General features: G+C 42.2%; 1 protein-coding gene across 4 annotated transcripts in view; it reads left to right on the top strand.

Moving 5' to 3' along the window:
• Positions 1-18,973, top strand: part of LEPR (leptin receptor) — a 104,411-nt gene that overhangs the window by 18,866 nt on the left and 66,572 nt on the right. For all 4 annotated transcript variants that reach the window (XM_077333438.1, XM_077333437.1, XM_077333439.1 and 1 more), the window contains exons 3-5: positions 6,567-6,625; positions 10,651-10,932; positions 11,967-12,090. In XM_077333438.1, the coding sequence (XP_077189553.1) occupies positions 6,586-6,625; positions 10,651-10,932; positions 11,967-12,090 (446 nt within the window). In that variant the 5' untranslated portion in view covers positions 6,567-6,585. The remainder of the gene's footprint in view (positions 1-6,566; positions 6,626-10,650; positions 10,933-11,966; positions 12,091-18,973) is intronic.

Genomic DNA, 18,973 nt, shown 5'->3' with positions numbered 1-18,973 from the left:
TCATCCCATTCGTTCTGGCCCATTCCCAGCATTCCTGTAATCCAGCAAGGTAGTCACTTTCTGGAAAAAAGAGATAAGGTTGGTTTGACATGACTTGTTCTTGCAAAACATATGTTGAGTCACAGCTCTCTGTTTTAGCTGCTCAAGAACTGTTATTTTTTATTTTTATTTTATTTTAATACAGCACTGTGACTAGATAAAACGGATAGCGAGAAAAAACATTTCATAGTAGAAAATTGCAAAATCAGGGAGCCAGTACAAAATTTAAAATATATAAAATTGTATAATTGATGGGTACATTATAAAAAAAACATAGTAAAATTCCTCTAAAAATCTTCACTTAAAATTAAGTTGTCTTTCCCGTGTGCTAAGCACATGCGCGCAAAATTTGGCAACCTGCTTAATAATATGGCCCCTACTATTCCACAGGAGGAATTTTACTTTTTCTTTGTTTGAGCTGGTGGAGGAATTCCTGAGTAATGGGAGGATGAATTTATTTCTCTCAGAGCTAAAAGTAGGACACCTTAAGAGGACGTGTTCGATTGACTCTATCTCCCTGGAATTACAGGGGCAGAGTCTTGCAGCTAATGGGGTTTTCTTGAAGCGACCCACCAGCATGGCAGAAGGTAACGCAGAGCATCTAGCTAGTGTGTATGCTCTCCTATAGTATTTTGTTTCCAAATAGGAGAGATAGTCTGCAGAGGCTTGAATATATCTGGAACACAGTGGTGCACCATACCTAGGGGAGCGAGAAAGGTCAGTTTGACGCTCTGTGTCCTCAATCCTTTGTTTCACTACAATTTTCTTCTGATCGTACCCCAACCCGAATAGTGAAAGTGAGGAAAAGCCTAATTTTATTATTTCCCTCTCGGTGGCCAACAGCCACTGGGACTTAAAATTGTCACAGAGGATTGAAGGAAGTCAACCAGCTGTGGCCCAGTGTGCCTTTAACCAGAGGGAGATGGATGAAGTTACTGCTTTCACTTTGAATTTTGGAAACCCTGTCTCTAGGCGTATCCATGAGTTTGAAACACAGTTTGGAACCTGAAGTAATGCTCTAAGAAATTTTGTTTGAACCCGCTCAAGTGGGGCAAAGCAAGAGGTTGGTGGCCCTAAAAAGGTCCCGTACACTAGCGATCCCCAACCTGTGGGCCGCGGACCACATTTGGTCCTTCGACTAATTGGAGGTGGGCCCCGAAGGACGCCTTCTCCCCCCCCTGGCCCTTTACTTCATCCCCCCCAGCCCTTTACAACACACTTCATTGTTGTGGCGTGTCTGTATCTTATTTTGAAGGGATGTTTAAACATTACCATAGTGATCAGAGAGCGCTAGGGCAGTGGTTGAGAGTAGAGGAGTAAACTACCCTCCCCACCGGGCCTCAGTAAAAGGCATTGATTGGTCCCCGGGTGAGTGGTCCCCGGCGTTGGGTGGTCCCCGGTGATAAAAAGGTTGGGGACCATTGCCGTACACCATTTGAGCCATTGTCTTAGCTTGGAGCTCAAGAACTGACTGCTTGATGATTTGTTCCAGAATTTTGCCAGCTACAGGCATCAAGCTGACAGGTTGGTAGTTGCCTGGATCCTCCTTTTTCCCTTTCTTGAAGATGGGGGCAACATTTGTCTGCCTCCAATCATCTGGCACACTCCAAGAAGTGTCAAAAATAATGGACAAAGGTTCAGAAATCACATCTGCAAGTTCTTTTAGTACCCTTGGATGCAATTTATCTGGCGTAGAAGACTTTGTTTCATTTAAAGAAACTAGCTGTTTATAGATTGCCCCCAGAGTGATCCTAAGCCACCATTCCAATTCCCCTTGTTGCCACTTTAAGCACTATTTCCCTCACAAGAGAAGGCTGAGGAGAAATAGGAGTTGAGTAGCTCAGTCCTCTCTTAATCATCTGTTATAATTTCACTTTCTTGTCCTTGCAGTGGTCCTACAGAGTCCCTACTCTTTTTCTTACTTAAAATAAAACTAAAGAAGCCTTTTTTGCTATGTTTAGCACTTATTGATAGCCTAAGTTCATACTTAGCTTTTCTAACACTCTCCCTACAATCATTGGTTATTTGATAATACTCATCCTTGGTAATAAAGCCTTCCTTCCATTTCCTAAATGTATGTTTTTTATTCCTCAAATAATTTGACAGCTTCTTATTGAGCCACCTTGGCTTCCCTAAGCCCCTTCCATCGTTTCTTCTCAAGGGAATTGTTTGCGATTGAGCCTACAGTATTTCACTTTTAAGAAACTCCCAGCCCTCTCTTCAAGTGTTTCTGATCATGGGACTCTACCCAACATACCTTTAAAGGTAAAGGTAAAGGTATCCCCTGTGCAAGCACCGAGTCATGTCTGACCCTTGGGGTGACGCCCTCCAGCGTTTTCTTGGCAGACTCAATACGGGGTGGTTTGCCAGTGCCTTCCCCAGTCATGACCGTTTACCCCCCAGCAAGCTGGGTACTCATTTTACCGACCTCGGAAGGATGGAAGGCTGAGTCAACCTTGAGCCGGCTGCTGGGATCGAACTCCCAGCCTCATGGGCAAAGCTTTCAGACGGCTGCCTTACCACTCTGCGCCACATACCTTTAAGACTGTTAAAATCTGCTTTTCTGAAGTCCAGTGTATACATCTGACTACATAAAGGTTTTCTCTTTCCCACAATTGAAAATTCCAAAATCACATGGTCACTACTACCAGCTGTGCCCACTACTTCCACCTCATCTATCAGTTCTTCCCTATTGATGCAAATCATGTCTACAATAGCAGCCCCCCTGGTTCCTGTCTCTACTTTCTGGGAAATGAAACTTTCGGCAAGAGAAGTCTATCTATCTATCCATCTATCCATCTATCCATCTATCCATCTATCCATCTATCCATCTATCCATCCATCCATCCATCCATCCATCCATCCATCCATCCTCCTCCATCTATCCTCCTCCTCCTCCATCTATCAACATAAAGTTAAGAAATTAATGGAGTTTGTATTTTTAGCAGAGTTGGTCTTCCAACAGATATCTAGGTAATTGAAGTCACCCATGACCACTGTTTTCCCTGTCTTTGAGAATGGTGTAATTTGATTTACATCCAAGTCCTCTGACTGGCTTGGTGGTCTGTAGCAGACTCCCACATTTTCATTTTCTACACCTTTTATATTTACCCAAATACACTCAACTGAGCTTTCATACTCAGGTTCCTGTATTTCTTCACTGGTATAAAGATTCTCAACATATATTGCTACACCCCCCCTCTTCTTTACATATCTGTCCCTTTTGGATAGATTGTACCCCTCAATTCTAGTATTCTAGTTGTGAGTATTATCCCACCAAGTTTCTGTGATTACTATTAGGTCATAGTCTCCTTCCTCTATTAGGACTACTAGTTCCTCCTGTACGTTTGAAGATTATTCCTTGGGTACATATCTGACATAAATTAGGTTGGGGTTTCTCCCAACGCAACTGGAATCCAATGTCTTGTGTAATGAGACCCTTAATGAACCTTTGGGAATAGCACAGGGAGGGAATAGCACACCTCTGCACTGGGAGGTGTGAAGGCAGCAGAAATTACTGTCTGTTGCTCCACCAATGGAAATGCTTGTTCCATTGGTGTAACTGTTGTTAACAGAATGTAGGGCCCAACCTTCTGGTTTTCTAATCATGACAGAGAACCAGGAGTGGTTTAAGGATTTGTGGGACTTGTAGCCAGTTTAAGGATTTGTGGGGCTCTAGCTGAGTACAATTGAGATGGGGGCAGCCAGACTGGGGTCAGAGAGGGCCCACAACAGTGGAAAGGGGTGTTATTCTAAGGGAGGAGAGAGGCTACAGCCATGATCCATGCGGGGCCCATAGCACATGCTATATGTGCTAAATGGATAAACCGACCCTGCAGAGAACCAAAAGACATCTCATAAAGTATCATAGCTGGGTTTGCATGTGGGTTGCACAGCAGCAGCTGCAAACAGCAGGCCTGTAATCCTTGTCTATTTTGCTGCGTTTTGCTTATAAGCCTGTGGAAATATTTGCACTGATTACATACTAGTTAATGATCCAGATAACAGAAGAAAACGATACTGTACCTTTTATAAAAATTTTATAGAAATTTAGTGAGCTATAACAAGAACTACATGTCACTGAAAAAACTTGTTTTATACTATGCAGCTGCTAGGGATTAAATATAAAGTAAAAAAATGGTTTTGCCTGTTTCTCCCTGGAAATCACTGCTCCCTTTCAACTGGTGAAATATTGTGTCAGTCATGTTTCCCCAGAAGGACCAAAAGCAAGTTGGAAAAGTGGGTTTTCTAAAGAAAAACAGGCAGTTTAAATAGCCTTTCAACTACTCTGTATGCAGCAGGCCTACAAACCTCTGAATCCTGTCATTGAGGTCCTGCATACGGTGTCACTTGCCTCACTGGAATGAGCAGATTTATGTCATTGAAATAATGTATGCACAGATTCACTCTGTTAAATTAAAGGGGGTGGTGAGGTAAGTGTGGTGTAGGCACCACAATTTTGAGTGCTTTGAAACACCCATACCCATAAAAATTGTTGACAACACCAACTGTATATAAAATCTTACTAGCAGTTATTTGTGCTGTTCTTTCATTATTGTCAGTATGTTACCACCACTATTTTAACTTTGGGATTGCCTTTGTACAACAGTGATTATTGCTACTAACATTAGTTGCTTGGCCATATAAATATTTTGGAGGAGAATTAATTTGTTAGAAGAAGCAATTCAACAATATTTTAAATATATTTGTTGTTGTTGTTATGTGCGAAGTCGTGTCCGACCCATCGCGACCTCATGGACAATGATCCTCCAGGCCTTCCTGTCCTCTACCATTCCCCGGAGTCCATTTAAGTTTGCACCGACTGCTTCAGTGACTCCATCCAGCCACCTCATTCTCTGTCATCCCCTTCTTCTTTTGCCCTCGATCGCTCCCAGCATTAGGCTCTTCTCCAGGGAGTCCTTCCTTCTCATGAGGTGGCCAAAGTATCTGAGTTTCATCTTCAGGATCTGGCCTTCTAAAGAGCAGTCAGGGTTGATCTCCTCTAGGACTGACCGGTTTGTTCGCCTTGCAGTCCAAGGGACTCGCAAGAGTCTTCTCCAGCACCAGAGTTCAAAAGCCTCAATTCTTTCACGCTCAGCCTTCCTTATGGTCCAACTTTCGCAGCCATACATTGCAACTGGGAAGACCATAGCCTTGACTAAACGCACTTTTGTTGGCAGGGTGATGTCTCTGCTTTTTAGGATGCTGTCTAGATTTGCCATAGCTTTCCTCCCCAGGAGCAAGCGTCTTTTAATTTCTTTGCTGCAGTCCCCATCTGCAGTGATCTTGGAGCCCAGGAAAATAAAATCTGTCACTATCTCCATTTCTTCCCCATCTATTTGCCAGGAATTGAGTGGGCCGGATGCCATGATCTTTGTTAAATATATTTAAATATATTATATAAGGGCAAAGCCTGGTGCAGCCAGGAATGCACTGGGTACTAGGATGCAGAAGAAAAAGGCAGAAAGGAAGTTAGAAAAAAGAAAATATAGAGAATATAGAGCAAGGAAGAAAATGCAGAAAGAAAGGAAGTTAGACAGGAAAAAGAGAAGGATGGAGGGAGAATGAATGGCAGAAAAAAAGAAAGAAATAAGACAGAGAGATAGAGAGGTAGGTAGGAAAAAAACAGAAAACAGATAGACAAAATAGGAAGGGAGGAAGAAAGAAAAGTAGAAGATGGGAAAGGAAGGTGTGGCAAGGCCAACAGGCTTTGGAGTATGAGAGTAGGCATTCACAGCCCAGATCCTCCCCTCTCTGGAATCCCAGCCATCCTGGGATGGCAGGGAAGTCAGGTATGGCAAGGTCAGTAGACCTTGGTGTATGGGGGTAGGCCTTGACAGTCTGGATCCTCCCCCTACCTCCCTGTCCTGAGCTCCTTTGGAGGCAAGTATGGGCCTGGTCAGGCTAGCTTGTGGCATTTTTAGCGCCTTCCTGCTGTGCCTGGACCCAGGCAGGTGACCTACACAGGATATATCTGGGCTCTTCAGGTGGGTGTTTGCAGGGCTTTCCTGGCTCCCCAAAGTGAGGTGCGCCACGCAGTGGCCTCTTCAGGCTGCTGAGGGCCCTGTCCTGCTGCCATTGCCTGGTTTTCTGTCTCCACCTCAGGATCTTGGGTGGGTGGGCACCCTCCCTGGGGCTTGCCTGCAGCCCAGCCTCTCCCTCCCTCTCTCCCTCCCTCCAGCCAGCTTGCTCAGCTGGCTTACTGTATGAATGTGGGTCAACACAGCCGCTGGTTCTTCTTGCAGGAGGAGGTAGAGGTGGTCAGGGGCAGGGAATCCCTTACCTTATTGGTCCTCTGGGGTGACTGACGCTACGGAGAGCTAATCTGGTAGGCTGTGTGTTGTCCTTTTTGACTTTATATTGTTTTATGATATGATGATATTGAAGCTTTGTCAAAATACTTGTGAATGCAAAATGTGATTTTAAGAGCTATAAAGTTGTACAGAAAATAATATATTCTGGAACTTTATTCATCTTCTGTATATTTCAACACAATATCAATTTTATTTATTTATTTATCTTATCAGATCTGCTGTTGAGACCAAGATGAGCTGGCATAATATTTTGATCAGATTTCTACAGTTGAGTAAGTTACCTATGATTGCTTAAAAAAACAATTCACATTAAATGTCTGAATCTCAAACCTAATGGAGTTCTCTATTTTGTTGTATTTTGTTGTAGTTGCTTTCCCCCCACCTTATAGGTCATGAGCTTAGTATTTTATATTCTATTTAGTACAAATATTGATAGATTCTTATTAAATTTAGATTACAAACATATTTCTGATAACAAAAGTATGTTTGTAATGACTATGGCAGCATAGCATCATTGATGTCAGTGCATGGGGTGGGTCATAAGATGTAATTGTCCACAAATATAAGCATACATCCAGAAAAAGGGGAACATAGTGTTTGGAATCTAAACATTTGACCCAAAGTTTAGGCCTGCCCTTTGGGACTTCCTGTTTTTCCCCTTTGGGCTGCAGACCCTCTTTCATATCACAAACTTCCTTTGAAATTCATTTTAGTTTCAAAAATGTTTTTTAAAAATGTAGTATAGAGGGTAATGAGAAAAAGAAATCCAAAGCAGAAGTAGTTGCATAATGCTTGGGCCGAGGACCTGATTTGATTTGTTTTTACTACAGTTTATTTCTATAACAAAGATATATGGATTATCAGACATGTTTAACAATGTCTACAGTCAGTGTATTGGAATAGAAAGGAGCAGAATCATGCCAGTAACCATCCCTAGATTTCTGTGGATTGGGCTGAATGTTTACAAAAGAGTCTTTCACATACTTTGGAATACTGCAAAAAAAACAAACAGTGCTGGTTGGACATAGAAAGCCACAGTAATAAGACTTAGTTTAGCTGAATGTATAAACAAAAATGAAGCAGTGCATGTCTGCTGTATGAGCTTTTGCATTCTTGTGAATACACAGCCTTCCTAAATTTGTCACCTTTTTACATAAATGCCAACTGTCATTATATTTGACATTTGCTATAAAATATATGATTATCATAATAGTTGGTTTAGAATATAAAATTCCAAATGAAACAAGAAAGTTGTAGGATAACATTGGGCATAAAACCTTGACAGATTTAGAAAGGCCTTATAGATGTTGAAAAACTCATATAGAGGATAAATACATGTATTGCAATCCTTGTAAAATACTACAAAACATTGTTAAGAACTTCAATGCACACGAAAAAATGAATTATATATTGTATATAATTGTATTAAAACCTTAGTAGTCTAAAATACTGTTAGAAAAAGCAGATGATGGTAAGAAGATGCAGGTGTCCCAAAAAAGTAATCTAGTGGTGTTGAGGAAATGTCGACTAGGGTACGCTGAATCAACACCGCCAAATCCTCAGTATGGAAGCACACTTAGAAACAATAACCTACACTGAGGTATAAAATCCGATCCTTCCAGTAGTGACTGGTGTGTAAAAATTGTAATACATGCTTTACATGTATTGTGAAAGACAACACTATTACATAATATCTCTGATAGAAATACTAATTTATACCCATGTGTTGAATCCCAGGGGAGGATTCTGTGGATGGAAGGAGAGGTGGTTTTCACCCATTTAATGGTCCTGCTACAGAACTCAAGCTGTTCTTGGGAATCTCCTTTCCCCTAGGTTTCATAAACACTTTAACCTATCATGCACACAAAGCATACTTTCAATTTTCATTGAAGTTGAGTAGTGACGACTTTATTTCAAATGCTATGCATGCACTCTTCACTTTTCCCTTACCCTCTGTTTTTCTCTTAGAAACTGAGTATATATTCTGTATACATATGTCACAGTACTGAAATTTCCTTTTGTTTGTTTGTATTTACTCTTGGGCAGCCATCTTAACAGAATTTTAGGTGTTCTTCCTCCTTCATCAGTGTACAAGCTCATCTACTTTTTACTTTTTTCCATCATGTAAATTTTTGTTTTTTTCTTCAAGTAAGAGGAGTCTATTAATACATTTATCACTAAACTTGGACCACTGGGGGGAAATTATCAACAGAGAAAGGCTGAGGTATAGTTAGGAGTCTTTTTGAACTGAAAGAGTACACGGTTCATAAGTGGTGGTTTGTGTGTGTGCCTACACGCAGAATGGGCTAGCAAGCGCTTTCCACAAAAAGTGGCTTTATTTCCTCCTCCTGTCCCAGTGACTCCACAACTTCCCCATTCTTTCCACTGTCCCGTCTGGCTCCCGAGGCTATTGGATCTGTTTCTCAGCCTTATGCATTCTCTCGGCATTCAGCTTGACTGTATTTCTATGTGGTCTCTTTCATGCAAGGAACTGAACCCATGAGGATTTTAATGGAAAGGTGGGGCAGTGCGTGGCATTTGTGGGTCCTTTTTTGCCTTCCACTGAGAGGCATCCCAGGCTTTTCCTTCCTACTTTACCAGTAATAGGGAGGAGGGGGTCATGACTAGCAGAAAGCATGGCAGCTGCCAATTCTCAGCATTATCCATGACTAACAATAAAGCCTGGTGTATCCAGGAATACAATGGGTACTAGTGGCAGCGGTATGCAGAAGCCACTTCCTGCAAATTCCATGCACTGCCCTGACTGAGGTGGTGTCAGTGTGCAAAGATTGCTCCAAGTTGCATGCTGCCCCGGCAGACCTTGGAGGCCCTGCAAATGCTGTGCGCTGCCCTGACCAGGTTGTCATCATCATGCAGAGGCTGCTCCATGGGCCAGTGGCCCTTGGAAGCACTACAAATGCTGTGTGCTGCCCCAACTATGGTGGTGGTGGCATGCAGAAGACACTCCAAGGCCCCTCACAGGCCATATACTTCCCCAACTGAGGCAGCATTGGTGTGCGGAGGCTGCTCTCTGCAAATGCTCCCTGCAGCCACCAATGAGATGGAGGCAGCATGCAGAGGCAGCTCGGAAGGCCAGCGGCCCTTGGAGGCCCCACAAAGGCTGCATACCAGTACTGCCCTGGCCAAGGCAGTGCATGGCATTTGAGGGTCCTTTTTTGTCTCCCAATGGGCAGTACCAAGGCTCGGCCTGAGAAGCATCCCAGGCTCTCCTTTCCTCCCAGCACCCACTCTCTGGTTGGCTTAACTTCTGGAAGTAGGCTAGTAGAGTGGTCTGTTTTTTCTTCTGGGTGGAAGAAGTTGGAGGTGGTGGTGGCCAGGGGCACAACAGCCTATCTATTGGCTGCTCATAAGATGGATGGCCAATGAGGTAGGCTATGAGTTGTCCTTTACAAGTTCAATTTTATTGTTTATAGAAGAAGATTGTGACTCAGCACAACACACCTTCCATTAAAATCATTGTGGTTCGTTACCTTGTATGAAAGGAAATACAAAACATTCATTAAAGAAAAGAAAATCACTGTGAATTTGACAAAACATGTTTTGAGTCTGACTATAGCAGCTATGAAGCTCTGTTTGTTAATTTCTCAGGCTGATTATTTATCACCAGCCCCCTTCATTGTGCTTCTGCTGTGTTGAGTAGCCAACATGGGTAATGTTTTCATTCAATGCACCTTTTAAAAACTTTAAACTGCACTCTCTCTCTCTCTCTCTCTCTCTCTTTCTGTCTTACCAGTTGAGGATTCTTGATAAACACATATTGCTAGACTCATCCTGCTTGTAATCCTCTCTCTCCCCCTCAGTGGCTTCAGTGGGTGGAAGTGTGTGTGTGAAACCCAAGAGAATCTCTGTGCTTTTTAATTACTTCGACCTAGAAAGCAAAGCAAGGGAAAAGCCAGCAGAAAACTACTCTTAGAAAACCTGAGGAAACAGTAGCAGGAAAGCAAACTGTGCTGAAGGTGGGGAGGAATCAATGCAGAATGTTAAAAGAAAAGCCAGTGGAGCCAAGGAAATGCCTCTCAATATTTACCAGTATTTTATTTCTATGTGAATTAGGGTCTTAAATTTTTAATCTAAGATCAATAACTGAATTAAAAAATATAACAAAACTAGAAGTGAGATAAAAGCAATGCCAAAGGCTTCAACAGAAGCATTTTTTAATTATTTTGAACTTGGAAACATTTATTCCTTATCTGGAATTTGTGTTCTGATAATAAATGGTCCCTCCAAAATGACATCTTCAACTCTGAATCCTTTCTTTTTCTTTTTCTGCCTGTAGATTTTCTTCAAGTGGTAATTTCCTATCGTATGGTATATCAGATTCCTCCACAAAGCTTTCAATTACCATGTGAACCAACTGGGAAGAGATCTAGCTTTCCTTTTCCTGTTGCAATTGCAGAAAACAGTCTTAGTTCAAATGAGGAACCTGATCCAACTGAAACAAATGCCACAGCACTGGTGGCTGAAGATAATTTCTTATGTTGTCACTGGACCGATACTTATGTTAATTGCTTTATATATGCTGCTGAGATGGAAACCAAGACATTTACTGAGCAAACAGGTATGCTTGTAGAAGTTATTTTCAAATAGTCTCTGAATCATAATGCAAAGCAACTCAACTATTCATTTAGAGCCAGCTTGGTATAGTGGGTAGGAGTGTGGACTTCTAATCTGGCAAGCCAGGTTTGACTCTGCGCTCCCCCACATGCAACCAGCTGGGTGACTTTGGGCTTGCCACAGCACTGAAAGCTATCCTGACCAAGCAATGATATCAGGGCTCTCTCAGCCTCACCCACCTCACAGGGCGTTTGTTGTGGGGAGAGGAAAGGGAAGACGATTGTAAGCTGCTTTGAGACTCCTGGTGGAAAAAAGCGGCATATGAGAACCAACTTTTATTATTATTATTTATTTAAAGAGAGGTAGGGTCTATCTGAACTAATTTGAAAAATCTAGAAGCATCTGCTGGCCTGCTAGGTGCTTGAGGTTCAAGCCTGGGGTAAAGTCAAGATTGCCTCAGTCAATAACTGAGAAATCTATGTCTAGGCTTGGATCCATATTAGAGTGAGTAGAGCTCAGACAGAAGACTGGAATTTTCCTGCCTTTCCTTTTCCACTGCTACTTGAAGGGTCAGAAAACAGTGATTAGTACCATGTAAGGGATTTCAGTTGGAAGAGGGAGTAAAAGAAAATAGCCCCTCCGCCTCCACTGACGAGAGTGCCTTTCAACCAGCAGAAAATCCAAACCATGATCTTACCTTCTAGGCATAGTTGGGAGTTTAGCTTGGTTAGGAAGACCATAAGAACATAGCAGCAGGACAGGTCTGGCAGGGTTTTGACCTTCATGGGTTTAGGCATCATCACACCCTCATCTTGTGGAAGACTTATCAAGACCCAAACCTGAATAAAAGTGGATTCTTGATTGATTTTTATGCTGCTAGTAAGATCAGTATGATACAGAGTAACAGCTTGGCTATTTTTTGATATATAAAATGTCTATTAGTTTCCTTGAAATGTATATTACTGTATCATCATCATTAGTAGTATTTCAGTAGCATTTATAAAAGGATTTTGAATAATGTCTAACTTTCCTATTTAGATTCAATATGGAATCTTCAGTTTTGGACTGCAGTAAGTTCAGAGGAGTTGCTTTGTGTTGTGGGATTATCTAGTAAATCATCTTATTTGACTGAAGACTTTACAATTAATCTCTTATATACATTGTAAGTATAATTTATGACCAATTTGAAATTTCCTGGAATATATCCATTCTGTAACTCTAAGCTTGCATCAGGTTTTAGAATTTAATATTTACTTGCAAGTTTTCTCTGTGTTCGTCAATTATGGATGTAAAAGGTGGAAGAGTTATGAGTTAGAACAGTATTTCAAAATTTAAAAGTGAGTTGTTAACACAGGAGGTAGCCCTTCTGGTATATCCTTTTTAAAAAATTGCACATTTTATTTTAGGCAAGTCAAAGGTCTGTCATTACACTGCTTGTGCAGCCCTTTACTTTTAGGCCTTTCAGTGTCAGTTTATTGACATCAGGCACTTTATGTTCGTTCAGTTATTATTGAAGTGATTGAACTGGTACCTTTTAAACCAGTGGTCCCCAACCTTTTTGAGGCTGGGGACTGGTGGCAGCAGGGAGGGCGATTGCCCGGCCACGCATGCCGTGCATGCACAATTTCGGCAGCACATGCGCAATGCGAGTGTGCGGGCCTGCTTCCCTCTCCCCCCCCTCCCACAGTAAGAAGCTTCCCGGGCTGCAAGCTTGCGGCCTGGGAAGTTTTTTAGTGTGGGGGGGGCGGGGAGAGGGAGCCGCGGCCCGGCGCCAGGACCTTTGCGGCCCGGCACTGGACTGCCGCCCGTTGGTTGTGGACCACTATTTTAAACAACCGTATTGGAGACATTTTAAATTTTTTATCGCAAAGCCACATATTGTGAAGAGTACAATATTTGTCTTTGTTAAATGCAAAATCCTGCAGTAAAAGTCTACATTTGGTTAGTTTTGATGATGATCTTAATCTCTGCATATTGCTTTGAATCTGAATGGTGCATATACCCTATGCACTTCTGAGGTGTTTTGTTTTGCTACTTGAAAATGTTGAACTGTAATGCATATAAGGAATATGTTGTTTTTATCTAGAAGCATCAGAAGGTCTTTTGTATCTTAGTCCAGCATCTGCCAGATTGGAGGGCATACAAGAATGCTGCCCTAGATCCTTATAAAACTAGTCTAGGTCCTTAGCGCTGGTTCATATGTAAGTGTAAAATATTACACAATGCTTTAAATTGGTTTTGAACCAAAGGAGCACAAGGAATTTAGTTTGGGATTTGAGGGTGGTATGAAGCTGTACACCAGTTGAAGAGCTCTAGAGCTATTTGGTACTGGCCACAGGTCATAAATAGGTCTGATGTTTGGCCTTGCATAGGAATGTGATTTTACTGGGGATTCACTGTGTTCCAGGGACTCAACAACTGTTCCTAATTTCTCCAGCTGGCCCTTGGATTGTTCAGAAAAAGTTGTAAATACCTAGGATGTGACTTAAGGTATCTCCAGCAACCAAAAATCTGTCATATTTTTTCCTAATCATTTATACTTTTTCCGTTGAACTATATTGGTTAAGAATTTTCTTTTATAAAACTCCAAAAGAAAATTAATATTAATAATATTGGCATGGCATTCATTAGTACATATTGTAATTGAAACAAACAAGCAAACAATGGTCAGTGAATACCACAGATGTTTTTTCTTAATAGGACAAAGGGGAAAGTGGCAATTGAAACAATGTACTATTTCTACTTGCCAATAGAAGAGTGCAGGTTGAAGCCAAACTACTGAGTTAGAGTTTAAAAATTCTGTTTATCCAGACTCTGATCCAAGGAAACATAGATTTTTCAACTTTATTAAAGTCCAATACTTTCATGCCTGTTCCAGGATCTAATCTTTGTCTACGTAAAACAAAGTAAAGTATATATAACTGCTATGGCAAAGCCATTACCGGGACTTAGTTCTTCATATTTTTTATTACAACTGGGGGACCCTCATTTAATTAGGAGGGGGGAATCTCATTTTCTCCTCTCACAGTATTTCCTCTTTCAGTTCCCTGAAAATCCCAATAGCTTTATCCTTTTCCTTGCTTCCTTCTCTTCTTTACACTCACCAGCCAGCCTTATCATTATCTACCCCCTTCCTCTGTCTTCAGCTTTCCCTTCTTCCCTCCCCCAGCAGCCTCCGCTAAAGAAAACTATGGCCCAGTTGTGTGGTAAACTGTGCCCAGTTGCACAATGTAGAAACTGCAAGGACTTGAGGGTGGCACTCTACTTTCCCCCGTATCTCCCTCCCTAGTTCCTCTTTTCCTCTTTGTGGCAGTGCTCATATTCTTTTCCATTTCTGTTTCCTTGTCTCCCTCCCTCCCACCTACCTACTTATTTTTTCCTACCTACTATGCTCAACTATATTATTTTTTTACTTTATTTATATGCTCCACATTGGGGACACAAAATAGCTTATATCATGCTCTTTTCCTTGACTTTATCCTCACAATAGCCCTATGAGGCACATTAAGCAGAGGAAGAGCGACTCTCATGGGTCATGTAGTGAATTTCCACAGTAGATTGGACATTTGAGCCTGGGTGTCCCAGATTCTAGTGAGCAAATCATACTGGCTTTTGTGGTGTGGCTGCTATTGAATACTATCAAGCTGTCAAGCCTGGTTGAGTCATGCTAGTTGTATGGTAGCAAATCATCCAGTGGTTGTTGTTGGTTCCAGGCCTAATGATTCTCTACCCTACATTGTTCAACATCTATATGTGCTCTCTAGCCCAGATGGTACACAGTCATGGGCTGGGTTGTCACCAGATCTATCTCCTGATGGGTGGATGGCTGGACTTCCCCCCGGAAACATTTGCCAGCTGTTTGGAAGCAGTGGCTGAATGGCTCAGGCAGAGCCGCCTGAGATTCCTCTGAGGTCCTGTGGCTGGGAAGATGAGGGTGGGATCAGGAAGCATGCCTCCTATGCCTGGATGGGGTGCAATTCACACCTGCACCAACCGCCAGGAATCTGGGAGTGATCTTTGATGCCTCCCTTTCCATGGAGGCTCAGGTCACTAAAGTAACCCAAATGTTTTTTTTTTCATTTGCACCAAGCATGGCTACTAGCACCCTACCTGTCCTCTGAACATCTGGCCACAGTGATCCATGCAATGGTCACTTCCAGGTTAGACTTCTGTAACTTGCTCTATGAGGGTCTGCCCTTAGCTTTGTCCCAGAAATTACAGAATGTGGTACAGAATGTGGCTGCAAGGGTCCTTACTAGAACACCTTGGAGGGCCCATATTCAGCCGGTGTTGCATCATCTCCACTGCTTACCAGTCTGTTTCCAGATCAAGTTTAAGGTTTTGGTTTGAACCTTTAAGGCTATATGTGGCTTGGGCCCTATGTATCTGCAGGACTGCTTGTCTGCTTATGCCCCCCGTAGGGCACTTTACTGTGTGGGCATGAATTTGCTAGTAGTCCCAGGCCCCCGGGACATTCACCTTGCCTCGACCAGGGCCAGGACATTTTCAGCCCTGGCCCCAAGCTGATGGAATGAGCTCCCGGAAGAGCTGAGGGTCTTGTCAGAGTTGACAGCTTTCTGCAGGGCCTGCAAGATGGAGCTCTTTCACCAGGCGTATGGTTGCGGCCAAGTTGACATCCCGGTGTTACCATCTGGGGATTCTCTAGTGTTGGTGAAATCAGGACCCTCAGTCCTAATGAAAGAGCTCCTTGACTGTAAGCTGGATGGGGGTGGAGGTGGGGGGTGGAACTCTAGTGTACTGCCACCTTTTAATATTTTAATATGTTAAGGGAATTTTAGGGGCTGCATTATTTTATTGTTTTATTGTATACTGCCGCGAGTCTTTTTGAGAGCAGCAGTATATAAGTAAAAAAATAAATAAAAGCCAAAACAGCTCTGGAAAGAGCCCTTAACTCCTTCCTTCTGACTTTTACTGACTGACACCAGGGCTTGAAAACTGGCAATACTGTAGTGGTTGTCTAGCAACCTCCACAATAGCCACTCCTTTCTTAAAAGTACAGGCATTGTTAGTATTATTTTAGATGGTTTTAACCCAAAAATATGTATGTGTATCTTACAGATTACAGATTTTCTCAGTCCTATGGTTTTTCTCAAGTTTGTAGAAATTCATGACTATTGTCTCCAAGCTGTAAGTATCTACAAATCTGGCTGCACTGAAAATTGAATATATTCATTTTACATGGCAATTAAAATTTCAGTGATTGCCCTTGAGTAAGCTATGTCCCCTTTCTCCAAATCATTCTTTGCTTTTTGTACAATAGAATATATATTCTATATTGTACAATAGAATATATATTTTTTCAGAGAATCATAGAGTTGGAGGGGGCCATACAGGCCATCTTGTCCAACCCCTGCTTAATGCAGGATCAGCCTATAGCATCCAGGAGTTTTTTTTTTAATTAATTAATTAATTAATTTATAATTGGATTTATATACCGCCGTTCGCCAAAAGGTCTCACGGCGGTTCACAATAAAATATAAAATCAAAGTAAAATTACATAAAATCCCATTATTACAATAAAAGATGGCATTCTATTCTATAACTTTCCCCGCTTGTTCAGAGAGAGGTCGGGCGCTAATCCTGTAAGAGAGAGAGGAGAGAAAGACTGGCCAATGGATTAGGGATCTTGGACGGAACCCGGGCTCTGCCCTGGCCTCAACCATATGCCTGGCGGAAGAGCTCTGTCTTACAGGCCCTGCGGAAAGATGGTAATTCCGACAGGTCCTTAGCTCCTCCGGGAGCTCATTCCACCTGGTTGGGGCCAGGACCGAAAAGGCCCTGGCCCTGGTCGAGGCCCGGGGGCCCGGGACAGTCAGTAGATTCATACCCGCAGAGTGGAGAGCCCTGCGGGGGGCATAAGCAACCAAACGGTCCCGCAGGTAAGTAGGACCCAAGCCGCGTATGGCCTTAAAGGTTAATACCAACACCTTAAACTTGACCTGGAAACAGACTGGTAACCAATGAAGATGACGGAGTACCGGCTGAATATGGGCCCTCCAAGGTGTCCTAGTGAGGACCCTAGCTGCCGCATTTTGTACCAGCTGTAACTTCTGGATCAGAGTCAAGGGTAGGCCTGCGTAGAGCGAGTTACAGTAGTCTAGTCTGGAAGTGACCATTGCATGGATTTCACATCCAATATACTGGGGGGGGGAGGGGGAGAAGGGTTTAAAAAAATGTTTTCCTTTTATCATATTGTCTGTACTTTTTGCTGCCAGTTGCTGTTATAAATTCCCATTTTAGATCTTTTTTTTTCTTAAATTGGGGATGGGGTGTTGGTAATATTTAGCTTACATTTACAAGAACTTCAGTTTCAGTAGATCAGAAAATAGGAATCCGGACTATATACTGGGTATATGGTGGTGTTGGCCAGCCCAGGGTTGCTAATACTTGTGGCACTGTGATTTTATCAGTCATCAAGATTTGCTATGACATAGATCTTGCTGGCTCAGTTGTACGTAGTATATCCAGTGTTGGACTGATCATAGCACAGCTGATGGATGGTACACATCTCACCATTAAACTGCTACTGCACAAAATTCTTATCTTTAGATACTTGTATATTCAATGAAAGGTAGGTTTCCCATGATAAATTCTGCACTTAAACCAAAACAGAATGGAAAGAAGCCTGGTGCTCAAACTATTCCTTTAAAGATTTTTTTGCTCTATTTAGGAGAAACTCCACAAAGAGGCAAGTTTATGCTTTCTCAAACTGAGGTTATGCTAGTTAAGCAGGTAAAAAATGGCCTTGATAACACTCTTGTATCAAACCAAATGGATTGTATGTGAGCCTCGATTGCTGAAATACTTTAGCAATAACAAGGGCATTTTGAGTTATTCACCCACCCACATGTTTTTTTTCTGTTCAGGGCTGCAGCACCATAGAACAACCAGCTTGAAAATGCCTCTTGCTGTGCCTTAGAGAGTAAACATGAAAATGAAGTGCACTTAATCAAGACCATGAAAGTGTATGTAGGATGATAATCCAACTTTGGCAACAAGGGAAACCTGCCAAGACTTTGTAAAAAGGTTTGCATGGAGGAATGTTCTTATATAATAAAACTATGGAAATCTAATAGTACAAAACACAAGTCTGTGGGCAGCCTATATTGCTTTAAACCTAATGAGATCCTTCATATTATGGAAATGGGTTAAAAGACATATAGGGCAGCACTAGGACTGTTGTGATCCATAGCTTTTGTCTTTTTAAAGGGCTGCAGTTTGTGTCTGTTTCTGCATTTAAATCTGCCTTTTCTGGCACAGACCTAAATTACCCTGTGGCAAATGAATCCCCGGATAAACAGATTAATTTTTTCAGGCAGATTCTAATTCGGGGCACTTTATGAAATCCCCAGACGATTATGAGCATTTTGCCAATGTGATACTACGACTACTACTATGACAGCATATTGGAAGAGCAACCACTGACGAAGATAAAACAGAAAGCTGGTCACTTAACCTAGGATCTCGTTTTGGTTGACTCTTTATGACTTTATTTTATAACCTTTTCATCTATAAACATAGAGAAGACTACTATATCACTGCCTTGTGATTTCCTTTTTTCTTTAGATTCTAATTCGGGGCTGTCCAGTAGGAAAACTCTCACATTTGAGTTTTTATTGCTATGGCTGCCATTAGCCCCCCCCCCCCACTCCAGTATCACTTTCATCACCATACTCTCTCCCTCCTTCCCCCATGAAACATTTTTTTTAAAAAAAGGGGGAATGATCATGGCACAATGCTGCCTCTAAGGAAAAAAATAGTGTCAGCCTTGATTTTAACACAGCATTGTAACACAATATACTGGGAGGGAAAGTGGTCAGGAATGAAATCTGAGGGAGGGCACAGAATGGTGGAGAAGGAGAGGAAGAAGAAGAGTTGGTTCTTATATGCCGCTTTTCTCTACCTGAAGGAGTCTCAAAGCTACTTACAATCACCTTCCCTTTCCTCTCCCCACACCCTGTGAGGTGTGTGAGGCTGAGAGAGCCCTGATATCACTGCTCGGTCAGAACGGTTTTGTTCTTGGT

Source organism: Paroedura picta, chromosome 4, assembly GCF_049243985.1.
Source record: "Paroedura picta isolate Pp20150507F chromosome 4, Ppicta_v3.0, whole genome shotgun sequence".
NCBI classification, from domain to species: Eukaryota; Metazoa; Chordata; class Lepidosauria; order Squamata; family Gekkonidae; genus Paroedura; species Paroedura picta.
Note: the sequence above shows the minus strand (reverse complement) of the source record. Positions and strands in the feature narration are given on the sequence as shown.